Source organism: Desmodus rotundus, chromosome 10, assembly GCF_022682495.2.
Source record: "Desmodus rotundus isolate HL8 chromosome 10, HLdesRot8A.1, whole genome shotgun sequence".
In the NCBI taxonomy this organism is placed as follows: Eukaryota; Metazoa; Chordata; class Mammalia; order Chiroptera; family Phyllostomidae; genus Desmodus; species Desmodus rotundus.
Genome location: NC_071396.1, coordinates 14420430 through 14445401, shown reverse-complemented (window position 1 = coordinate 14445401; position 24972 = coordinate 14420430). Strand labels below are relative to the sequence as shown.

The following is a 24972-nucleotide window of genomic DNA, read 5'->3' as shown; positions in this document are numbered from 1 at the left end:
TTGGACAAATACTGGTTCCGAGACTGGTGCAAGGACAGTCCCAGATGAGACTGTCTAACACTGTGCCGTACACCTAAAACCCGTACAAAGTACTATTGGATGCAAACTGTGATTGAAAAATAAATAAGCAAGTAAGATGAGCCTGGAACATCTTGTGGAGACAGAAAGCCAGGAAGTGAACAAGAATAATAGAGATACACCATATAGGAGCCAGCTTGAGTGGTTCCCACTGGCCAAATATAGGATGAGTTGGACATAAAATCCGTGACTCCTGATATCAATAACGTAATCAGTAAGAGAAAGGGCAAAGCTCTTCCTTTCCGTACAATATTAACTCATGAATAAGAAAGAATGCTACAGTGGGAAAGTCCTCATTAGATGTAACACTGGTGGGGGAGAGTTTGGTGAGGAATAGGACGGTCTTAGCATCTCCCAACCAGTTACCTGTTCCCTGAGTACGAACAGGGCAATGATAACTCTGCAGTGGAGAAGCCATGTGCCAGGGACACTAGCTCATGAAAGCCAGTTGTCTACGTTTGTTCCCAGCTCTGTGACCAGTGACAACACCTTGGTAGCTTGAAACTGGCCATGGGAGAAGTATTTACACTGAAAATTGGCAAATACGCTAAATGAACATTCCTCCCCCCCTACCCCGGAGACCAATTATTAAATGTCCGGCGCACAGATGATGTTAACCGAGGGGTCAAAGGTGTTATCCCCAACATTAGGACACGTGGTCCTCACGTGTGTTGGCTCACAACAGCCCCCTGGGCCTCCCTGTTGCTGCTTCCCTGCAGGTCCGGCATGCGTGGCTCTCGGATGTTATAAACCTCCTCCTCAGTTTTGTCACATCAGCATGCCACAGGCACAAAGCTCTTTGTATTGTGCTTTAAAAGGGAGCCTTCTTTTAATCAAAACAGTGGTATGCCCAGCACCGGAACTTCAGTCCCCCGTGAAAAGTGAGTAGAAACATGGCAGGTAGGGCTGGTTACTCGGTTCCACCGCTCCCGGGGCCTTGTTCTCGGGTTAGACTTGAGACTTAGGTCGTGTCCGTCCCAGATGCACTGACGCACTTCAGGACCATCAGCAACTGTAGTCTTTAATGTAGCTGTAAAATTAAACACGTGCCCCGAAGTCTTTTTAAGAAGTCGCTTTTGCTCTGCAGAGTGGGTGTGTCTAAGATAGCGAGATTTAGAGTAATAAATGATGGAGAAAAGCCGAGGGTCCGAAATACCAGGTTTATTCTTCAGTCCCCTTTTTTTCACGGGATGGTAATATTGTAGACATTTTTAGAAAATATAATCAACCAAACGTGCAATTGGAAAGAGGAGGGACTGGCCCTCTGTGTATACTTAGCCCATGTTTGAGGCCTCTCCAGGGCTTGTTTACTCCTTTTAACTCTTAGCTGTCATCAAGAAACACTGACGTGGGCCACACAAGCCCGTGTGACCGCAGGGGACAGGCCAACTTGGAGGAAAGGGTAGACGTTCCCATTCTAGTGTATTTACTCCTTTAAAAAACAGCTCTACTGAGGTAAATTTAAATATCATAAAAATCAATAGTTGTAAGTGTACAGTGAAATGTATTTTGACAAGTACATAGTTTTAAGCATAATAATCACGGTACGCCACATCTCTATCAGCACGGAAAGTTCCCTTGGGCCTGTCCCCTACCTCCAGGTCCCGGCCACGCTGATCCGTCACTCTGGCGTGTCATTTTCTAGAATGTCACATAAATGAAATCCTCAGTATGTCCTCGGTGTCTGGCTGCTTTAAGGCCATGCTTTTGAGGTTCATCCCTGTGTTGTAGGTAACAGGAGCTCGATCCTTTGTATCGCGGCCTTTGAGAGTATTTCTTTGTGAGGCTACACTGACTGCCATTGGTTTATCCATTTAGCAGTTTGTGGACTCTTAGGTTGTTTCCAGTTCTTCGCCATTATGAATAAATCTTTCAGTCTCATTTTAATAACGACCAAGAAGTTCTTTGCCCCCAAAGCTTTCATTCTGATTTATAAAACATGGGAAACCACAGATCTGGCTAAATGAGGTCATCGCGTTTTGAGAACTGAATGAAAACCAGTTGGGAAAACTGGCTCAGCTATTCTTTATGAGTCTCTTAAACCTAGCTGGAAATAACCTCTCACTTTTTTATGCTTTGGTAGTTTTCCCCTTCCGCCTTTCCTTGGGTGTATTTCACCTCCTACCTTCTACTTTTGCCACTTTGAATTCCCTTCCAGGGCAAGGACTATGCTGTCTTGATCTTTATGCGACCCAGTGCCTAGCAGATTGTCTTTCGCACACTAGAGTTACAATAAATATTCAATTGTGTTCATTTGGATTTTTCTCTAATCTCTTCCTTGGATACCTAAGTGGTTTTAATGAATTCTTTCAATCCATTACTGCGCTCCCCCTGGAGGGTTCATAAAATAAGTTTCCCTGAATCACAGCGTTTCAAACCTCACCTCTGCCTGTGCATCGCTGACAATGTGATCTTTGAGCAGACTTCTAATTATTTAGGATCCTCTTTTTTTTCCAACTGTACTATGAGAGGATTTGAGTAAACACCTTTGATTCCCCTTCGGTTCTACAGTCTAAGATTTTATGAAAAGCCCTACTAAAGAGCCTGCAAGGGGAGAAGACAACACCGGGGGAAGGGAGAGGAAGGAGGCAGGAGGTAGGAGAGAAAAATACACCAAGTTTTCATGCGTGAAAAATAAAACGTGTGTTTTCTTAAACAGAGTGAAAGAAACGGAAGTTGATGGGTAACTCAACATTTGTTGGTAGCACGCTCTTTTAAACTGTTGTGTCAGGAGAGCCACAGTGGCCACGGTTCTTTCTCCCCAGTGAGCTTAGGGTGTCAGTGATTAGGCAGCTTCTCCCGCTAAAATGGATGGTGAGGCTGCCCATCCCTTTATGTGGGGGACATCAGCCCCAGTTGCAAAGGACAGTCCCCATTATGCCTGTCGTCTCAGTATTACTATGAATCATTCCCCTTTTCACTCTCCAACGGGTATTGGTTCTGAACAATGCATTGTGTGGCCACCCAGTTGTTAGGGACCTCAGAGCCCTGGGATCTCCCTCCCTGCATCCCCTGCTCTACGTTGGGTCTGATGTGGGGATGTCACTCATGGAAAGGGTCCACAGTGCTCTTTTGGGGCTGACTCGATCAGCAGCGTGGTCCCCGGCTGGCAACTAGAGCCATCTCTTCTAGGCGGCGTGTTTTAACGTGACCGAAAAATTTGTGCCTGTGCATCTGAGACTTGAGCAGATTCTCCAGCTTCACGCAGAGACCGCAGCCTACCTTCCCGGTATGGTAAGGGTGTGAGAATGTCCACTCAGTAAACAATCTCTGCCCACACCTTGTGTACCAAGTACAGGGAACAGAGAGACAAAGACGCCAAAGAAGGCAGATGTGTAAGCCAACAACTAAAGTGGGATAATGCTGTGTTAGTAGGATGTAAACATGTGACAACATATATTGAGGTTACTGAAAAAAGAATAGTTCATTTAGGAAAAGAAATGGAAGGGGAGAATTTTGAGCAGGCCTTAAAGGGGGATGGACAGGGTCTGGGGAGGGGGTGGTAAAGGGAGTGGGGGGAGACATCCCAGGAAAACAAAAAGACACGCAATGACCCACGGCCAGAAATACACGGGGGACTAGGGAGGCAAAGCGTGCCCAGTCTGAGTGTCTATTTGTTGTGATACACCAGTTTGGAACTGAGTCTCAGGCAAGACCTTGGAGCAAATCCACGGGGGTGTCGTTATTAGAAGCACCAGAAGGGACCTTTTTTCACATTTTCAGCGTGGACCCCTGACGGGTCCATTTGAGTGAGGTGTGGGTGTATTTTCATTCGGGAATTTTACACTACGACATCACCACATGCATTGACCAAGTTCGATGCAGGCTTTCCTTATGTTGCTTTATAATTAGAAGCCAGCGACTTGAAGTTCCGCAGCGGTACGTAGACTAGTGGTGATAGCTTTATGGAATTGTTTATTTTTAGTTTGGCAAAGGCAAGGCAGTAAATATCTCAATTAGTAAACTAAAGCAGCATGGATGAGAAATGCCCACAAGGGGATCAGGATTAGAAAGAGCTGAGCCAGTGAGCTGGAGGAAACCCTTGTCTCACTTGCTCCTATTTAGAGCATGACGAACCAACGCAGTGTGCGCGCCCGCAGTGTGCGCGCCCGCAGTGTGCGCGCCCGCAGTGTGCGCGCCCGCAGTGTGCGCGCCCGCAGTGTGCGCGCCCGCAGTGTGCGCGCCCGCAGTGTGCGCGCCCGCAGTGTGCGCGCCCGCAGTGCCGCCGGCGGGAGGCCCTTCGCCTCCTGCAGGTTCTGGTGTTCAGCAAGTCTCCCTCTTCAGGACTCACTGTGATTGGATGTTGACCATCGATCGGGTCCCAATGGGCTGAGTCGATATCCAGTCACAGTGGGATGGCGTAGTGTCTTTGACTGCGCAAGCTCCTTCACCTGCAGTTCTAGTGTGACCGAAAAAGGGGTTTTATGATGAAGTGCCGGGGAAGTTATTCATTTCATATTCATATATACACACACACACATGTACATTACATGACCCATTGTGTGAAAATATTTAACATGTGGTACTGCAGAATCCTTTACTTGCCTGTAGATAGTATCTCCTACATTATATTGGAGATTCCGTTTTAAGTCTGGGAGGAAAAGTAGAGGCGATTTTCAAAGCTTCGTTTCCAGAATTTCAGTTTGGGTGTATGGAGCCGTGCTATTCCCGTAACTCCAGAATCTTTGGGAAATACTCGCCAGTCATCAGAGAAGAGACTCACTAGTGGTATTAAGAATGTTATAGCGGAAGGAGTTTGTGTTTTAAAGTTACAAAGTACATTACTTTTCGATTTTTAACGTTGCATCCTTAGTCCATTTGGATTTATGGTACGTATCTAACATTGTATGCAAGGTCCTTTGGATTTTCCCCCTAAATGGGGACTGGAGAGGGGGGTGAGTGGAAAGACCGATGTCTTCTTTTGCTGAACAATTACTGCATATCAGCTCTCTGTGGTCTGCAGGGGAAATGATGGGGGCGCGTACATCTGTAGACAATTTCTGTCTGTCTCCTCTCTGCTTTGTAGACTGGAAAAAGAGAGCATTCAGCAGAGCTTTAGCAACGAAGCAAAGGCCCAAGCCCTTCAGGCCCGGCAAAGAGAGCAGGAGCTGACACAGAAGATACAGCAAATGGAGGCCCAGCATGACAAAACTGGTAGGTGGTGGGGAGAGATTAGAGCCGGGGCGCGGGCTCCCGAGCCAGGCCCACGCCTTACTGTGAAATGACATCAGGAACACCTGTAACCTTTGGCTGGCCGAAGGGAGCAGATGCTAACTACACCGGAGATTCCGAATTACATATTAGTTAGCGTTTAGAAGAGAAAATGGAAAGTATTGCCCACTGTCTGTTGATTTCAGAGTGCTGCTCTCACATCTGCTGCACCATCTGGATTATGAGTTTATTTACCTGTGTTCAAGAAACGTAAAGCTGAGAGAGACCACAACAAAGTAGAAAAACAAAGGGCTTGTTTTTGGCTGGGTTTTCAGGCACACATGTTATATAAAGAAAATAGCATCAGAAGCTCTGCGGGAAATGCTCTGAGCTTACAGTTAAAGTCTCCTGAATAGCATTGAACAGTTCCCGCAGCACACACATTATAGCTCCTCTAAAAGCCTAATGAGTTTGCTTCAGCATCCAAACTGGAGAAAAGCTTTAGCCATTAATCGGTCCTTAATTCACTGTCGCAGCTGGATGTAATTCAGTGGCTCCAAATTGATATGTTCCTTTATTTAATCTTTGCAGCTTCGAACATTTTTAGCATTTGTATGATGCCCCCACCTCCCCCAGCCCAGTCGACAGTGATGTTTAATCCTTTGCATTCTTCAAGTTCTCACAACTGCTGTTAAAATTCGCTAATACAAGGCATTGACCACAGCTGGCAGGCTTGGCTAAAAACTGCCATCTTTCATCACGTTGGCGCCATTCTGCAGGCTGAGTTGGCCAGTAACTCCTTACCTTTCATTTGAAAGTAAAATGCACTTTGAAAATAGGCAGTTTGATGTGTTCAGTCGGAGCATTATGTAGTTCTTTTCACTTCTGAGTTGGGTGTGCTCAGGCAGTGTCAGTCAAAACAAGGCCGTATCGCTCATTATAATTCCACACCACATACTCGCGGCTGACTGTCCTATTAAAACAAAAGTTTAATTGATCCCGTCTCTTCCAGAAAGACGTTGCTTACTTTTTAGTGCTTTAATTCATTTTGCCTTGTGTGTGCTCTATGCTTTTTTTGCTAAAATGGAAAAGAAATAAAGGGCCTTACACTCGAACGTCATTTTCACATCCTGTGATGTATGCTACGTTTGATGGCCTGGTAAGAAAGTCCTGCTTGTCCTACGTTGCAGGTGAAAAATTGCTAAAGTGAAATTCACTAAGTAATCTCTTCACTGATAAAGAGGCAACTGTCATTTTGACTTGTAATTCGCTCCAGCACTTTCATTAGAGACTTGCTTCTACCAGCGTTTGGCCAGAAAAAAAATGAAATTTCACCAGGCTTATTAGATGTTGTTCACGAAAGAGAGGAGGAAATTATAGGCTAAATTATTGTTTATAAGCAGCAGCTTGGCAATTGTGGCATTCGGATCTCTGAGCGAGATAAGAGTATGCGACTGTCAAAACCATCTCAACGGCGCTTCCGTTTATGTTGCACAAAAGTACCACCCTGTCTTCAATTCCTTTGACCAGGTCTTCACTGAAGCTCATACCATTGACAATGAAATCAAATCACGTGCTTCACCTTTGTCATCAGACAAGTATGTGCCCGCCTGGGGGGTAATGAAATATGTGAGCAAACGTGAAACGTGAAGCATGGATTATAGTATAGGACAGAGTTACTCAATACCTTAGTTTTTGATTATCTGATTATAATAAGTTTTGACACTTTATAGTGAAACTGTCAAAATAAAATCTAATAGCTTGCCCATGACAAGATATTGTAAGCATGTATGATTCTACTATGGTGTTGGATGATCTGTTAACATGTTAAAACATTACACCAAGCTTATATGATCAAAAATGTCTGTGGTGAGTAAATATTCTAAAAATAAATGTCTCACAAGATTCAGTGTCTTCCCAGGTGACTTGGGACTTTGACCATGACCTGGTAGCTAATGGGGAATGTGCTTTTTCCACTCTGCATATGGAAGCCCTGCAGGGTTGCAACCATAAACATCTTATGTTGCTGGGGGTTTATTGTTATTTCTAGAAAACGAACAGTATTCGCTGCTGACCTCCCAGAATACATTTTTGACAAAGTTAAAGGAAGAGTGCTGTACGTTAGCCAAGAAACTGGAACAAATCTCCAAAAAGAGCAGGTAGGTAATATTATATAATACTTTCAGAGCCCTGTTTGTTTAAATCCTGTAATTTTTTCCCTAAAAGACAGCATTTCTGCTCTTTTATAGTCAAATGTTAACACGAGATACAGCCGTCCCCCCTTCCCCATAGTTCACTTTTTGCTGTGTGACAGTTCATTGTGGTCAGCCATGGTCTGAACACTTTAAATGGAGAATTCCAGAAATAAATAGTGCATCGGATTTGAATTGTGTGCAGGTCCAAGCCATGTGGTGAAATCTGGAGGAGCCCCACTCGGTCCCACCTGGGACGGGAGTCGTTTCTTCATCCAGCCCTGTCTGAACTGTATGTGACCCTGCCCCTTAGGCACTTGGTAGCCCTCTCCGTTACCAAATCAGCTGCAAGGTCCCTCAGTGCATGTGTCCCAGGCGCCCTATTTTACTTCCTGATGGCCCCACGGCGCAGACGCAGAGGTGCTGCCATGCGAGCCCACCAGACAGGAGCTGCGAAGGCCTCCCTTAGGAGAAAACGCGAGCCGGGTACAATACGGGGTTTTTGAGAGATGGGAGAGCGAAAGAGACCCCATTCCCGTAATTTTTATCACAGTGCATTGTTATAATTGTTCTCTTTTACTATTGTTGTTAATCTCTCACTGTGCCTAGTGTGCAAGTTACATTCCATCATTGGTATGTATGTACAGGAAGGAACAATTTTTTCAGGCATCCCCTGGGGGCTGTGGAATATACCCCTTGTGGATAAGGGGGACTCCTGTACGTGTTGATGTGCTTCTTGTGAAAATGTTTTCCCTGCATGAACATTTTCTTCATTGTCCATATAGAACCTTGGTGTTTTTTCGTGATTTTGTGTACATGCTGTGATTGGACTTTTTTTAAGGGTTAAGATGGAAAATTATGAAATTTCAGAACTCAAAGGCCAAGACAGCAATTATTCTGATAAAGGGTGCAGATAAATCAAGCTGTTTTAAAGTCCTGTGTTGATACATGTAGCCCATTTAATCTATTAGCGCAGTTCTCTTTGGCTATAAACACACAAACGCTATCTTTAGGCCAAGTTATAATAGATGATGTACATGTACAAAAACAAAAGATGATACTTTGAAATAAATGAACTAAAACCATCCTTTCCTTCTTTTTATAAAACTGTTTTATTTTAATAAAATAGCCATCAGGCATTTTGTCTGTACACCACTCTTTTATAAATCCACTGACTGGGATCTTAAGGAATTTTTTTTCTGCACACTTTCTAATTAGATTATCTCAGTGAATGAGTTACTTTATAATCTAAATTGTAAGAAGCCCGAGTTCTCGTCTCAGCTCTGACATAACTGCATAAGCTCAGACATGCACTTGACCTGCGGGTTCCTCTGGCAGATGAACCATATTGGACAGAACCCTTTGACTGAACTGTAACGGGCTACATTCACCTCATTAGCTAGATAGCAAATGTCACACTACACTATCACCTAATGAAAAAATAACCTGTATAGTTTGTCTTTTGTATCTTTCCGAAGCTCACTCAGATCGACACAGAGCAAGCACTTTGGCACACAAGCACACCTACCGCTTTGGTGTCTCCTTCAGAAAGAATCTCTGGGTGAACCAGAGCCTCAGATCGCTCTGAGTCCTGCCTTGGCTTCCTCTATCAATAAGCTGTCTGAGCCAATAGATCCCATCTCTGAAACTTTTGGGGAAACAGAAGGCTTTTGAATCCAGTTCTTTCTGCTCACAAGGAGGCAGAGGCCCCTATAAACACTGAGAACATGCCTGATATTTGCTCCTTCATAGCAATACTAATTAAATGTTTTGTTTGGGTACAGAAAAAGCTCAGGGTGCCACAATACCAGATATTTTCAGGAACTCTGGCAAGGAAACCCACATTTTGTCTTGAAAGAGACTCATAAAATATCAACAGTAGCTATTCCTAACCAGAAATATTTGATTTGCCTCACGTGCATCCAAACAAACTGGATTATATAATCTAAGAAAAAATTATATTGATCAGGGGTTTATAACACTATATTATTTTAAGGTTGCTTTGCAATTGATTAATTATCTTGCTTGCTAAGGAGGCATAATTTAGGAAAGTGAAGTGGATAAAACAGAGAGGGGTGCTGTGTGCCTGATATATATTATTTAATTCTCACAGTAGCTGGACACAGGAATTACATTCTTCTTTTACAGCCAAGGAAACCAGTCCTCATTGGGTTCAATGGCTGCTAAGTGGGAGAGCTGGAGTCCTAACTTCGGTATTTCTGGCTCCAAAGCCTCTGATTCTTGCTTACAATAAGTGCAATATTTTAAATCTACTACTAAAGAAAATCCAGGCCGAAGTAGTTAGGATGGGGGAGTTTGGGGGGGAAATTAATCTTTAAATTCCCATGGAGAAGTGGGTATACTTGGCAGGTGAGGGTTAACCTGTGAGCCTGGGTTTACCTGTGCCCTGTCCGGTTAGACCCCCTTCATCCTGCTCTAGATCTGTGAACTTGCCCTGTGCTGGTGGAGTGAACTTGAACCTCAACACCTCTCCTCTTGCTTCTGATTCCTCCAGCTCTCGACCACTGTTTTGTCAATTCAGTGTGTTCCTTTTTATCTGACACGCAGTGGCACTCAATATACACCTGTTGCATGCAGGAATGAATGAGTGAATGAACGAACTGAATGAATGAAGCAGTGTGGTGCTACCCTTGTATCTCGATCTGACTCTGGATGCAACATGTTTCTCTGTTGATGGCACGGCCAAGGTGCAGTAAAAAACACCTTGGAATTCAGAAAGAACTAGGTTTGAATCCCACTCGGCCACTGAGCTTCGTGAACCTCGGGCGCACTGCCTAATCTCCCCAGACCTCAGCTTCTCATCTTTAAGCGCATTTCTAAAACCATATTCGGGATTGGTGTGGGAATTAGCCATTTTGAGAGACAGACAGAGGCACACATACAGACATAAAGCACCTAGTACACAGTGCAGGACGCAGAAGTAGGCAGTTGCTCTCAAGTTGTCACCGATGGCATTGTTTTAAGGGTCTCGGCTGGCAACTTGGACGTCACTTCACCTAGCCATTACTGTTTGTGCCAGGGTGTGCGTGCCATTTCCTGAGAGAGCGCAGATATAGTACAATGAACACCTTTATATTAAAGGCAAAGCAGGTTCAGGAAAATGTGGACGTGGTTGTGACTCAGGTCTTGCACTGGCCAACGCCTTGTTCTGCAAATCTGAAGAACTGAATAGGCATCTCCTGTAACTTCACAAGTTAATCTCGAACTAAGGCCTGGCAAATAGTAACCCCTCGATAAATTGCTCCTTATTATTGTTAAAGCTCGAAAGGGCTTCTAAACTTCATAAAGTTGGGTCGCACAAGAAAGCAATACTCAAGGCGAATTGTGATTTCAGGGTTTTGTTTATTGTTTACTCTTAAATTTCTTAATCCGTCCTCATTCCCCACCCCACCCCCTCGCCCGGCTCTACACAGATGATGAAATTTTCAAAATTCGTGCAAAATTTAACATTGCATGTTAATACTGCTTTCTGCTTTGAAACCACCCATAAAACTTGAAGGGCTCAGCGTGTTTCTTTTTAAGTACAAGTTATAAACATATCAAGCCCTCGAGAAGCCGTCCAGGACTAACCCTCCACACACCCTACCAGACTTTGGGGATACGTAGTTTCCCCTGCACTCTGAGGTGCGGAGAGCTTGCAGTTTTTTGAGCTTTCTAAAGAATTGTCATCATGAAAGCTCAGTCTGCAAAATAATTATTTAAAGCATATGGTACTTTTAATCCAGGTTTGCGTCTGAGTACTACGGTAAAATTTCCCCTGCAAGTAGGTGTATTTACTTTGTATTTACCAACAGTTAAAAGCTGGTTTTTATTGCTCCCCTTTTCTCGCTAGTGACATTTCTCTAAGAGTTTCATGTTATTCAAAATCCCATACTAAACTGATGGATGCATACTATTCAAAATTCCCTTTTTTTTTTTTTTTTTTTTTACTCACTGATCTAGTCATTTGACTAGAGCCATGCAGAGTGAGTGACTAGGAAAGCTGGCAGCCTGGACTCATAGCTCCTGTACACTCAGACTCCACCCCAGCCTCACGGGAAGGTGCATAGAAACAGGCCCCTCGTGCACGCATGTGCGTGCACATGTGGGTGTCTGTGCGTGCGTGCTTGTGCATGCATGTCTGTTGTGTGTGTTTTCTCCCCAAGTCGACACTGTAGCAGTGCGTGTCGCTTCGTTCTCTGGAACCCCTCCATCGTGATTAGCACAGTACTTCCCGCACCTTGCGCCTCGCACGCTGCTTGTGCACTGTCAGTAACCCCAGGGTCTGTGAATGAAATGGCATGTCCCGTTTTAAAACTAAAAACGAGCTGCCGATCCCGTGCATTTTATATAGCTCGTGTTTGACCATCAGGCAAGAGAATTAATTTCATCTTCTTTTGCACTGGCACCAGGCAGGCATTCTGGTCGATTTCCGTTGTAGCTCCTGTAAACCTTAGCTCCCCTTTCATCTTTATTGCGCAGGGCTCTGAGAGTTTACAACAGTTACAGGAGTGTTTTTGAACTTGGTAAGTGGAGATATTTAAATACCTTTGGTGCTACTGTGATTTTTTTTTTTTTAATCAAAGTGAAGGAAGCATTCCCTCTCCCCAGGCACTGAGATGAATCAGCGGTGCGATGTTTGCAGTGTATTTTGCAGCGTGATCTAAAACGGGCCTGAGAGGGGCTCGCAGGGCTAGGCGCTGGCTAGGAGCGAGCCTCCGCCAGCTGCGCAGTGGAGATCAAACACGTGCTGGGTCTCAGCCTCTCAACACTTGCACTTGCACGTTGAAAAGACCAGGCTCCGAACGCAGAACCGGGGGCGGCGCGGTTTCGTGTCTCTTCTTTCTTTTCCGTCATTGTCGCTTTCTGGGTTGCTAGGCTGGTGGATTGATGTCTCACCCTGCCCATTGTGTATTGGTGATTTGCGTTTTGTAATTAAGAGGAACAATGGGAGTCCACTGGGTCTCGTTATATATAATGGTTGGTTTAATTTGTTTCACTTCTATCTTGTTAATTGTAAATTGATCATTAAGATTTGAATTCTAATCTGTCACCAGGGCTGTGGGTATTGAGGCTAGAGCAATGATCCTGGCTTTAATCACTGATGATGAGAAACAAATTTTATAATTTTGGTACATATTGCAGTTCATATATTTTAACACTGGATTTTATGGTGTTATAAATATTGTTAAATGACTTTTAGTGTAGTTTTACTGTGTGGACTATAATGTATAAATTATATTACTGGTTTGGCAACAGTAGGTATCCAACTGTGTGAGTTTAATTGAAGTAAAGAACACACACCCGGTTGAACTAGTTTTTTCCCCTTGCCTGTTTAGATGGAAGGTTGGAATGCTACAAAAATTATATTCTGCAAGGGGAGACTGATACCGGCCTCTGACAATTGTTACCAAAAGTCAAATGAGAATCTAATAGAATAAAAAATTAAGGGGTCATGTTTTCTCTTAAAAAGCGATTATCACTGTAATCCTAATGACAGTAGTAAAATATTATTATATTTCATGCCAATGCAATTACCCAACATAACTGGTGTATAAAAATGCAGGGAAAAGTTCACGTTTCTGGAAAGCCAGAAAGCACCTAAATTTTCTGTGGAAATGAATTAGAGTCCATTAGCCTTTTATATGACTAGGAAAATCATGCCACAGATGTAATCTCAAACTAACACAGAAACTTGTGCATTTATTCTTTCAACTTTGCAAACAACTAGTTCATTAAATATGTCGTGGGCTCTCGGTAGAGAAAAGACTGATGTCCATGTATGTGTATCAAATTTTTATTGTACGTTGGGAGTTGGTAGGCAAATTATCCTTACAAACAAAGAAAAAAATGCCCCAAAATATGCAAAGCAGAAAAAATATTGTAGCACTAAAATATGTGATACTTACGTACCTTATAAATAACACTATATTTCTGTGATCCTGTGATAAGGCGCTCTCAATATAAGGCATTTGGATGTAAATACAAAGAAGAATGAAGGAAAAATTTCCTGTGACATTACCATCCATCTAACTAATGTCAACTATTGACATGTTTCCTTTCAGTCATTTTCTATGTGCATGTGACCATGTATGTAACATGCATGTATATCTTGAGTGAGCTTATACTCTAGATACAGGTTTGCATTCTGCTTTTTCACTTAACATTATCCAGGGAACATTTTTCTATATCATTAAATACTTTGGAAATATAATTTTCTTTGAGTCATTTGTATTCATAAGACATTTAAGATGTTTCCAATTTTTAACTGTTATGAATAACATAACAATAATTTTGCACAGAAATCTGAACTTCTGATGGTTCCCTTAGTGGAGGTGCTTCAGAGGGGGTGGCTGGCCCAAAGATATGGGCCTGTTCAATGTGTGCGACCCACAGCCCGGTCGCTATACGTGCGCTCCATCAGACGCCGCACTGGAGAGCAATGCTGTTTCCCAAAACACTGTTACAGTGAGCACTGTGATTTTTTTGGAAAAAGTTTTATATTTTTATGTTATAAAATCTATGTTTCCCTTGTGATTTTTCTTTTAAAAAGTGACTTTTTTTTCCTGGGGAAGTACCTAAGAACAGATATTCTTCTGCATTTTTTCCTCGTTTGGTTTAACTATCATTTTTTATCCTCTCAGAATTTTATGTGAGTGCATATTATGATAGGAGATACGAGTCTTGGAAGAATGCTCAATTCCTGTCTCAGAAAACTGCCCCTAAATGCTTTTCCATTGAATGAGATTTTGAGAGGAGAAATGTAAGTCGTTATTAATTGATCTGGACTATTTCAAATGTAGGTAAATTCTCATTAGGAGAAGCAAATGCAGATTGAGTGTTTGATCTGAGCTTGCAAACGAGATAATTCATGCCCTCGTGTATAATCTAGTAAGAAAGATGAGACGCGGAGCGCCACTCCGAGGAATAAATTACAGGCTAATGTATGCACGAAAGCTAGAGGTAGCTTCAGAAAACGTGCTGACACGTTGAGAGCTGCAAGGTATTAATCAGGGCAGGCTTCCTTTGACGTGACCCTGGAACCAAGGTGGAAACAAAGCGAGGGCTGAGAGGAGCTCACAGTGAGAGATTGCTTCCTCCTCGGGAGGCAGCGAGGCCCTTGGGATGAACTCCCCTGGCAGCCCCAGAGCTTTTCTTGACCAGGAAGAACAAACAGGCTCTCCCCGCTAACAGAGGAATCCTTTCTTTGGAGGGAAGTAACTGCACATCAAGTATCTTACTTAAACTTCAAGAAACAAGCCAACTGTTAACTCATTTTAATATGCAAGAGTCTCCAAGCCTCAGCTCTACCCTGGCATGGGTGAGGCAGGGCCTCGTGAAAAGGTGGTGGTAGTGGGGATGATATTTCATTAAATGAAGGACAGGGGTACAATTTTTCTTGGACAGACACCTTTCTGATCTTCAAATTTTGAGATTCAAGGGAGTCGTCCAAGATACTGAAAAGGTAACATATTTTCTGAGTGATGTCAGCCATCACCAGAGCAGATGTCTACAATCACAACTAGAGACAAAGAGAAGACTGGGGGAATGGTATCCGACGTAGCCAAGTGGAGGAAGGTGATCGTAAGTGCCAGCTGAAGCAAGCTTATCTGCTCCCAGGATTCCAGAAAACCATGGGAGGCAGGAGCAGAATCCAAAATAGGACTGAATCCAAAATGAGCTTCTCCCCTGCCCCATGCAGCCAGGTGACTGTCCCTCCTCCAATCAGAAAACTAGGGGCTTCCTCTCTGAAGAGATTCGACCAGCAGGCTCTGGGAAAAATGGGGGCACTGAAGTTAGACTAGGGGGATTAGGAGAAAGTCTGCATCCTGAGAGGTGAGGTCCCCAGCCCTCCATTTCCACCCAGCTCCCAGGACACTGGCGGTCAGGGGTGCAGAGCCAGCGGGAACCTGGAGACCCCTTTTCTTGAGAAACAGAATGGCCACAGCGGAAAGAATTACAGATACTGATATTGGGGATCTCCCATCAGAAAAGATGGCTTGCCACTCAGTCACTCGACACTAAAGCCCACCTGTTTGGGGAAAATAAATGTACACAAATACAAATGTAATCATAGCGTACCACTGAGATAACTAGGACCAATACTTAGGTAGTCATTATAGCATAAATACTGATACCAGTTCAACCACAAGCCGAAATGCTAATAATCACATGGACAGGGTGGAGATGTGGGCACATAAAGATTTTGATCTTCATCTACCCAAATGAATCACAGAAATTTCTTAACTGTTGGAACACGAGGTATTGATAGACGCAAATTAAGAAATACAGACATAAATACCAAGAAATAGCTTTAAAAACACCAAAAGCACTTGTCACTGCTCAGCTGGATGGAGGCGTCAAGGGGCAGAGGATGGCCCTTTTTCAATGTTACGCCTTTTGGAACTATATGAGTTTAATCACGTGCCATTAAATTAGCCATGGTAATTAAAAGAAACTATATTCTATCGTAGAAATTAGGCCAGAAATTAGGCCTTTTACAGCATGGTAGCTGGCCCACAATGGGCACTCAGTGAATATTCAGTAAATGAACATTTTTAAAGGGGGTTCGTCATCATCATTTCTGTCGTGTTCGTTGGAGAGGCCACCTCATTGAGAGCGAGTTGCCATTCCTTCCTCGGTCTACCACTTGCATCCCTACAGTAGAGATCCCTCTGCTAGGAATTTTGCAATTTCTGAAATATTTTATCGTATGTAACACATTTTTACTCACAGATATGTGTAGATATGGAGTTTAAGATAATGTTAAGTCTATACAGTCAGAGCGTGCTCTCATAGTAAGAACCTTTAACATCGCTTATTTCTGGATTTTCACTTCGCTAGATCTGAAATCGCTCAGCTCAGTCAAGAAAAAAGGTACACGCGTGACAAACTGAAACGGCTCCAGAGGAGGAACGGTGAACTGGAGGAGCAGTGCGTCCAGCACGGGAGACTGCACGAGATGATGAAGCAAAGGTAACGAAGCTCTAATAAGCGGTCGGCGCGCCGGATACGGAACGTATGTGGGTCACAGACAGAGTGAGAATTGCTGTAGAATAAATAGACTTCGTGATTACGAGGCTGCTTAATGCCCATGCTCAGAATCTCATACCTTTAGGTATCTGTGCTTCCTTCACTTAGGTTGTTCTTCTGATAAGCCAAGAGCAGAGCACATCCCACCTTTACCATCCTCCAAAGACATAGAGTTACATAGAATATAGAACACTAGAAAAACCACCCACCGCTAAGGTGTATGTTGGTAATGTGATATGGAGGAATTTCGAAAGTTCTCTAGAACTCAGGTTTTATATGGTTTTTTTTTTTTTTTGTAAGATAAAACATGCTGTAGGCCCAAGAGGGTTACAGATCTAATCAGAGGTTGTACTGATGGTATCGCAGGAGTCGGGATTCGACTCTAAACTCTCTGGTTCCTCCCAGCGGTGTTACTTGGAGCAAGTTACTTAAACTCTCTGAGCGTCAGTTTCGTCATCCACTTATTGGGGCTAATAATATCTACTTCGTAGTTTAATGTAAATACGGTAAAGCAGATAGTTCGTAATAGCCATCCACCAAAGAGCGTCAACGATATTCACTCTCTTCTCCCAGATGAAGAAACTTAGGCCCAGAGAGACTGATGACTTTGCTCAAGGTGACATGAAGGGGTCGAGTTCAAACGTGAGGCTTCATCTTTGCCTCCCAAATTCCCTTCCTTTTCCGTGCGGTATTTTTGGTTATGAACACAGCCCCTTATCATTTCCTGGAAATGGGTCATTTATAATTTCTGTGTAATGATGGACTCCCGGGGGGTGAGGGGATCAGCATTTGACACCACACGGTGAAGAGGTTTCCATAGATCTGACCTCCGCACTCTGCACCTGAAGACCTGCCAGCAGGAGTCACCCTCCCTGGGAGGGGGGGTCCCTTGGCCTCCAGCTCCCATCCCTGTCCCCCTCCCCACACGCCCCATGCCTTCTCTGTTTCAAAACCAACTGTTGCTCTAATGGAGGGGAAATGAAAATGTTTATAGGCTCCTTTTATTGTTTCGTGTTTTAATTTAAAGCAAACGTAGAGTCCTCGGGGTCGGGGGCCACTTAGCACTCTGATCACTCTCTCTGTTGCACAGAAGAAGGGAAGTCGGAAAATGGCAGAGCACTTCAGCCACCAAAGCACTAAACTAAAGGTATATTTGCAGAGTAATAATCATTCATTTATTGGCTCATTAAAATGTTTGCTTGAGCCCAGGCAGGCCAGGGGTCAGCAAACTTTCTGGAAAAGGCCAGACAGTAAGCTATTTTAGGCCTTGGGGGCCACACATGGTCTGGGTCATGCAGTTGTCTTTGTTTTGATTTTATCTTTGTTTTTTACAGCCATTTAAAGAGCAAAAACCAGTCTTAGCTGGAGGGCCAGCGGAACAAGCAAGAGGGTTGATTTGCTCTTGGGCTGTAATTTGCCCCCATGCCAGGCAAGGAAGGCATCTTTGTAATACCGCTTCGCTTACATTTGTGTATTGCTTTAGAGTTCATAAAACACACTCCCAGTATTGTCTTACCTCGAAACAAAGCGGGAAAGCAGCTGAGCTTATCACTGCCATCTCCAGATGAAGAACTAAGGCTCAGAAAGATGAAGTCGCCAACCGAAAGTCAGAGAGCAAATTAATCATTCATTCATTCAACAAATATTTATTGATTGCTATACGTATGTGCCGTGCTCGTCACCACATGCTTGCAATAAAATAGCGAAGTAGATCTAGTTCCCAGTCTAACAGGGAAGCTGGAAGCGCTTCCAACCCTACAGGGAGGATGGAGGTCGACAACAGAGTTTTATAAATGACTAATTTATTGCAGTAACGGTCATGTCTAGGAAAGAGAAATCTACTTCGTGGTGCAAGCACATTTTCTAAGGGGATTGATCCTGACCAGGAAAAGTTTCAATGAGAAAATTGCACTTGAAACGAGTCTGCCAGCGACTGGGTCGGGACCATTGGCCTTTGACAGCAGGAGCTGTCAAACCCGTGCCTGAGCCCGCAACCGCTTTGTACAGGAACGTGGCCGTGCTCATTCCCTTCCGAGTCTGTGGCTGCTTCCATGCACCAAGGTCAGAGCTGAGTGGTTGGGTCACAGACTTCGACCTGCTGGCCCCCGAGCCTAAAATATTTGCTACCGAAAAAGTTTTCCAGCTCCTGTCCTGAGAAAACTCCGAAAGTGAAGGTCCTGAGGTAGTCCTTCCAGGGAAGGGAAGAAACCGTGGAAAGAATAAGGGAAAGAATGGCATGGGATGAGGTTGGAGAGGCAGGCCAGGGCCAGACCTAAAGGCGGGGCCTTGAAGTTTTTATTACAGATCTTTTACTGGCCTATTACATAAGGGAAGAAATTAAAAGGCCTTTCAGAAAATAGGGAGAATGAAGCGATCAAATTTGCACTTAGAAACAGCACTGCAGCTTCAGAGTAGAATCGGGGCACGGTGTTCACACAAGGCCAGGCAGGGAGCTAGCGGGGCAGTTAGTCAAGCGGTGGCAATGGCTCTGACTTGGGGGGACCGTACCGTGATGCAGGGAAAAGTGAACAGACTGGCGCAATATTTAGGAAGTTTAATGGACGGGACTTGCTGATTGATTGGCCGAGTTGGGTAGAGAGAGGGGGCATATCAAGGAGAACACCCGTATTTCTGACACGAGCAGTGGTGGCACTTTCCGAGGACTAGAGGACACTTAGAAGAGGCAGGTTTGTGGCTAAGATGGTCTGGGCTCAGGATGAGACCAAGGGCTAGGTTTTGGCCGTGTTCGAAGGGATACATTGAGCAGGTGTGTGTAAGGCCCTGAGCTCAGGAGAAATATCTTGGCTACACACGGAAGTGTCCCTTAGTCTATAGAGGATACTTAAAACCTTGGGAGTAAACGAGGTTACCCAGAGAGAAAATCAAGAAGAAAGAAGGGCTTACTGAGTCCTCGAGAACACCACTGTTTTTGAAGGTAAAGTAGAGGTCGCCAAAAGAGACTGGGGACAAGGAACCCAAGGAATGAGTGCAGCCTGGACGCGCATGTTATCGCTGTCACCACGTTGGCTACGGGACGGAACTGCTCCCGGAAAGAGGCAGTGACCGACCACATGCTGCTGAGAGAGTTAACAAGTCAGAGAAGCAGCCATCGGGCTCAATGAGTGGACAGGACTGGTCATACTGAGAAAAACGTTTTTAGTAGAACAGTAAGAGCAGAAACCACACTGAAGTGGACTGAAAAGTGAGTGTGAGTTGAAGAACCGAAACAGCAGATTTAAACCTCTTTTTCATGAGATTTGACTGAAAGGGAAAAGGGAAAGCAAGAGAGACAGGCCCGCCGACTGGCGGTGGGAGGATGTTTTGGGACGGGCATTTCGGAACAGGAAATTTTTTGTGTTAAGTCGGAGTAGATGGGAAAGTATGAGATATTGATTGTCGAGAATATTGAAGGTGTACAGTTAGGCAAATGACGTTTTCCAGCTGCTGGTTTGGAACTCCTGGTGTCCGCAGGGGTAGCCCAGAAATTCATGTTCAAGGCAGCAGTGGCGTTTTTTTCTAGTTATGTTTCAGACAGAGCATTAGTTCATATATTTCCCTAGAATATAGACCCATTGAGAGCTGCAGCTCACAGAGGCAGCACGCCCTAGAGTGGGGGTTCGCGTGGTCCCACCAGGTCGAGTACCACGTCCCCAACCCCAGCAATCCTGGCGGTTTGTCGGTTACACAGTTTTACACAGCTTTCTTCTTTCTTACACTAATTTCTTACCTAAATTATATGCGTGGAAACCATGGACTGAAGACAGGAAGCTGCTGATTGAAAGGTAACAAACCAATAATGAGTTTAAAATTGATGTCTACTATAAACGAACCTCAGAATGATCTTTGGTAAATCTGGCTTCTATTTTTCTAATAGGAAATTTATTCTTAAAAAATGTTAAAATAGGAAATAGAACATTGATTTTTATGTAATTTGGCATTTCATATTTGGGGGAATTAAGACTATGCACTATTTTCAGAAAAGTACTTGAAAATAGAAGCCTGAAAGCTTAAACTTCCTTTCATCATTAAAAAAAATTAGACAAAATATTGGCAATAGAATCCAACAATGTTGAAAAAGAATTATACACCAGAACCAAGTAGGATTTACCCTGGCTGGTACAACATTTGAAAAGAAGTTGATGTAATCTACCATATCAGTAGGCTAAAAATGAAAAATGACATGATAATATCAGTAGGTGCAGAAAAAAAATTTGAGAACATCCAAAGCCCATTTATGATTTTTAAAAATGCCTCTCAGTAAACTACAATAAAAACAGAGGGAAACTTCCCCAACATGATAAGGAATATCTGCAAAACCCCTACAGCTAACAATATACTTAACGGTGAGAAACTCGAAGCTTCCCCGCTAAGGTCAGGTTCAAGGCAGGGATGTTCGCTCCCATGACTCATTTTCAACATCACTTAGGCAGTTATAACTAATGCGACAAGGAAAGGTATGCAAATGGGAAAGGAAGACAGCAAACTGTCTTTGTTCACAGGTGACATGATCCCCTGTGTAGAAAGTGTGAAAAAAATCAACAAAAAACCCAGTGGAACTAGTAATTATAAAAGGGCTGCAGGATAGAAGGTGAATATAGAAAAATCAATCACTTTCATATACAGCAGCAATGAACAAGGGGGATTTAAACTTAAAAACACAATACCATGTACACTAGCACCCCCCAAAAGTGAAATACCTAGGTATAAATCTAACAAAATAGGTATAAGATCTGTATGAGGAAAACTGTAAAATTCTGATGAAAGAAATCAATGAAGAACTAAAGAAATGGAGAGATATTCCATGTCCGTGCCCAAGAAGACTCAATACACAGAACAATGAAACTTGTAGAAGGCAATCTAGATGACCTCGGTACCGCGATGACTTTGTAGATGCAGCGCCAAAGGCACAATCTCATTTATTCATTGCTGGTGGGGGTGCAAAATGGTACGGTCACTTCAGAAGGCAGTTCGGCGATTTCTTACAAAACTAAACATATGATCTAGCAATCATGCTCCTTGACGTTTACCGAAAAGAGTTAAACCCTTTTGTCCCCTTCCCAAAACCTGCACGTGGATGTCTGTAACAACCGTGTTCACAGTTGCCAAGACTTGGAGCAACCAAGAGGACTCTGGGTAGAACACTGAGAATATGAACACCCCGTGTCACTGGCCGCCTCTGGACCTTGCTGAGCTCCCGTAGGCGATGCCCCACGAGCTTCGACAGCTTGACTCCCTGTGACTTGGGGGAAGGACACTTTGTTATTGTTGCGCTATTAGTGCTGTACTGAGGCCATCCTGGGTTTCAAAGGCCGCCATTCATGCTTTTAATTATCAATTGCTCTTCGTGTAGCTTCATGGTAACAAATGAACTCTTTGGAGGGAGTCCATGTTGTCTTGGACATTTCTTTGGTACTTTTGAACAAAATAACGTCTGGGGCGATCACATTAGGAGAACAATACCTTTTAGTCTTTATTGAAAGTGTTTTCCTTTGTTTCATTGGATGTTGGTATTTGTGGAGGAAAAGCAATTTCATGAATTGTTTTCACCGTGTACAACATGCAAACTGCTGGTGGTGGACATTTACCAGATTGAAGAGGATGCTTGGTTTTGGGATAATATTTTCATGATCTAGAGTGCTATTTTCTGGGCTTCTGTTTTCCAGAAATTAATTAACTTTACAAATGGCTATTACCCATGAAAGGGTGTAGGGGTAGAACCATTTTCTCCTTATTGTCCTTGGAAAATAAGCAGCGGTTCAAAGAGCAAGGACTTCAAAGGCACTTTGTAGACATAGAGCAAAGCAGCATTAAAGTGGCTTTTGAGTCACTTTTTCCCCACTAACTGCAAATTTGAATGTTTATACGCCAGGAAAATGTGTCATTAGGAGAAAGTAGACATCCATCTAGCTGAGGCATTGCTGACTCTGGCTGCTAAGTGAAGCTTAGCTCGTCTTCTGCAAATGTGGGGATGGGGGCGGGGTGGGGTGTGGATGGGTATTAAGATGCCAAGAATGCTGCTATGCGAAATTGTTGTCTAACCAGCCAGTGCTACTTATCTGCTACTTCTCCATCGTCTCCGTCGTTGGCGCCCCACTCACTTTTTACATACTTCTCTCTCTTTTCATGGTTCTGTTGCTTTGCTTTGGTTCTTTATTTCTGGATGCCCGCTCGTGGCCAGATTTTATACTCTTCCGCAGGAAAACGGTATGCCTTAGCTCTGGCATTTTATTAGAATTTACACTGCTAGGCTGTATTATCTAAAATCCGAGACTTACTCATTATGAAACATGGATTTTTAATCAGCTCTCAAGCTGCCAGGAAACTGTTCTTCAAAACAAAGTCAAAGGATGTGTGGACATTGAACCATGTTAACGTGGAAGGGGCTCTGCACAAGCCAGATTGGCCCTTCCGGAGGAGTCAATGAAAACTGTGGTTGGCCCTAATTTCCTCCCCTTTCTGAACTTGGTTATAAAAAGAAATGCCGGATAATCAGCCCGATTCTTTAACATCGTGGAAATTCATGCAGAAAATGAATAGAAGTTTTTATTCGCTGGCCCAAATCTTAATTTATACTCTGCATATGACATCTGTATGTTTGTCTAGTTTCCACCAGAAAAAAAAAAAAGGCTCTTTAAAGATTGAAATGAACAAACCCTTATCTTTTCAGTTCCTAAACTATCTCAAATAGATAGCCGTTACCGTAAATTTAGGGTGGCTTGTAGCTGATGTGTAAATGTGGCTGCGTGGTACATAGTTCATCGGAGGGTGCCCAGAGGTGCTCGTTGCACCTGCATCCACAGAGCTTCTTGAAGCTGAGGGCTGGAGAGAAAGATCTTAGAAGGCTGGCAGTTTCGGGCAGATGTGCATCTGCCCTCCGGCGTCACTGGCTGTAATTTAACTACAAAAATGTTGCAACCATCTGGATAGCGAAACGGCTGAGGTCTGCGCTAGCCGGGATTGGAAGTACGGAGGAGGTCTGACTTCATAGACACTGGATTTCTATAAAGGAGAGATGCCAAGCAGCAACTCCGTGGCGTGCTGCTGGGGGTGCTGCAGCCGGTTTCCCGGGGTGGCCACAACTGTGTCGTTCAAGTGTGTCTCCATGCCTGTGTGACACACTGCTGCTGGATTTTAGGACTGTTCTGCCTTCAGGGTAAAGCCCGATTTTCACAGATAACCTAATCTGTAGGAAGAACACTAAAAAAAAAGTGTTCTTTCTACTAGTATGTGGATTTTACTAATTTTTTTTTGAGAGAGAAAAACCAAATTACAACCTCACACTCCCAGATATTCCAACATTGAAAGTTCACAGCTGATTTCTTCACAGAGCAAAGCTTACTGTTCCGGACCACGTTAGGGTCCATTGTGAGAGACACAGTCCTCCCTGATTTGTATAAATGTTTGGTTGTGTACCTCCAATGGTTACTAGAGTTTTTGCTGATTTGCTTGGCACATCTCCAGCAAAATAGTCCATTAAAATTCAAATCCATTTCCTAATAATTGAGACAATCAATTTACATTAAACAAGGCACAATTATAATTTCATGTACAATTTAAATTCTATAGAAAATAATCAGTGTGCAATAAAGAGAGACACTTATTTTGATGCAAAGGGATGTTTTTATAGTCTGCATAAACAAATCTTTCATATTTTCAAAATAATTCTCTTGTTATCTTTGGTGTAGGGGGAGCTCTATTCTGTTTTATTTTGACGTAGGGACAAGCGTGTGTCCATGGCTGCATCTTTAATAAGGAACGTGGCTTTCTCTCAGTGGCATTTTCAATTGAGAGGGTTCAGATGGAATGAGGTAGGCACTAGCTTGCTGTTTGACATGGAATCAGTCTTATGAAAAGAACAAAGAGGATGCAGGTTTCCCAAGTGATATGGGCATTATGCGTTCATCGTTACCTTTATGAAACAGACCAGGTGCCTACTGCTCCTTCAGCGGGGTGTGGGAAGGATGCACAGTGTGGGGAAGGAAGTTGCCCCGGTTGTGTGCCTTTGTGCCGAAAGCTTCCTGGGAAAACTTCAAACCTCCAGGCGGCTGGCTTCCATGAATGCGCCCGAATCTCCACAACCCACGTGCAAAGCTCCTAATGAGACTGGTATTGTCCGTCAGGAAATATTATTAGGGAGAATATAGTAAAAATAATGACAAGATAGAAAACAAATCCTGCCGGAGCCCAAGAATATATTTGGCTTCCGCTTGCCGCGTCTGTCTGTTTCTATAAACGGTCCAGAATAGAAACCGGATGTTTGAAATCTCTCTCCTTTTTGCATGCGCTCCTCCCCCTCCTGTCTTCCTTCCTCTTCAATATTAGTAGAGTTACTATTTTTATTATTTTTCATTTATATTCTTATTTTTCAATATTTGCCGTTTGTGTGGATAACACATTAATTTTTAATGAAATATTGTCAGACTCTTGGAATAGCTGAATCATAAAACTTGAAATTGATATCGAGTTCCAAGGCAGCATATACGCTGAATATGATGCTGCTAACTTTTCCCACTCGCCA

General features: G+C 43.5%; 1 protein-coding gene across 1 annotated transcript in view; it reads left to right on the top strand.

The window, feature by feature from the left end:
• The window catches only part of SDCCAG8 (SHH signaling and ciliogenesis regulator SDCCAG8), a 181024-nt gene that overhangs the window by 105176 nt on the left and 50876 nt on the right, over window positions 1-24972 (top strand). Inside the window, exons 14-16 of the mRNA XM_024576157.4 lie at window positions 5105-5232; window positions 7280-7388; window positions 16266-16397. Coding sequence (XP_024431925.2) covers window positions 5105-5232; window positions 7280-7388; window positions 16266-16397 — 369 coding nt within the window. The remainder of the gene's footprint in view (window positions 1-5104; window positions 5233-7279; window positions 7389-16265; window positions 16398-24972) is intronic.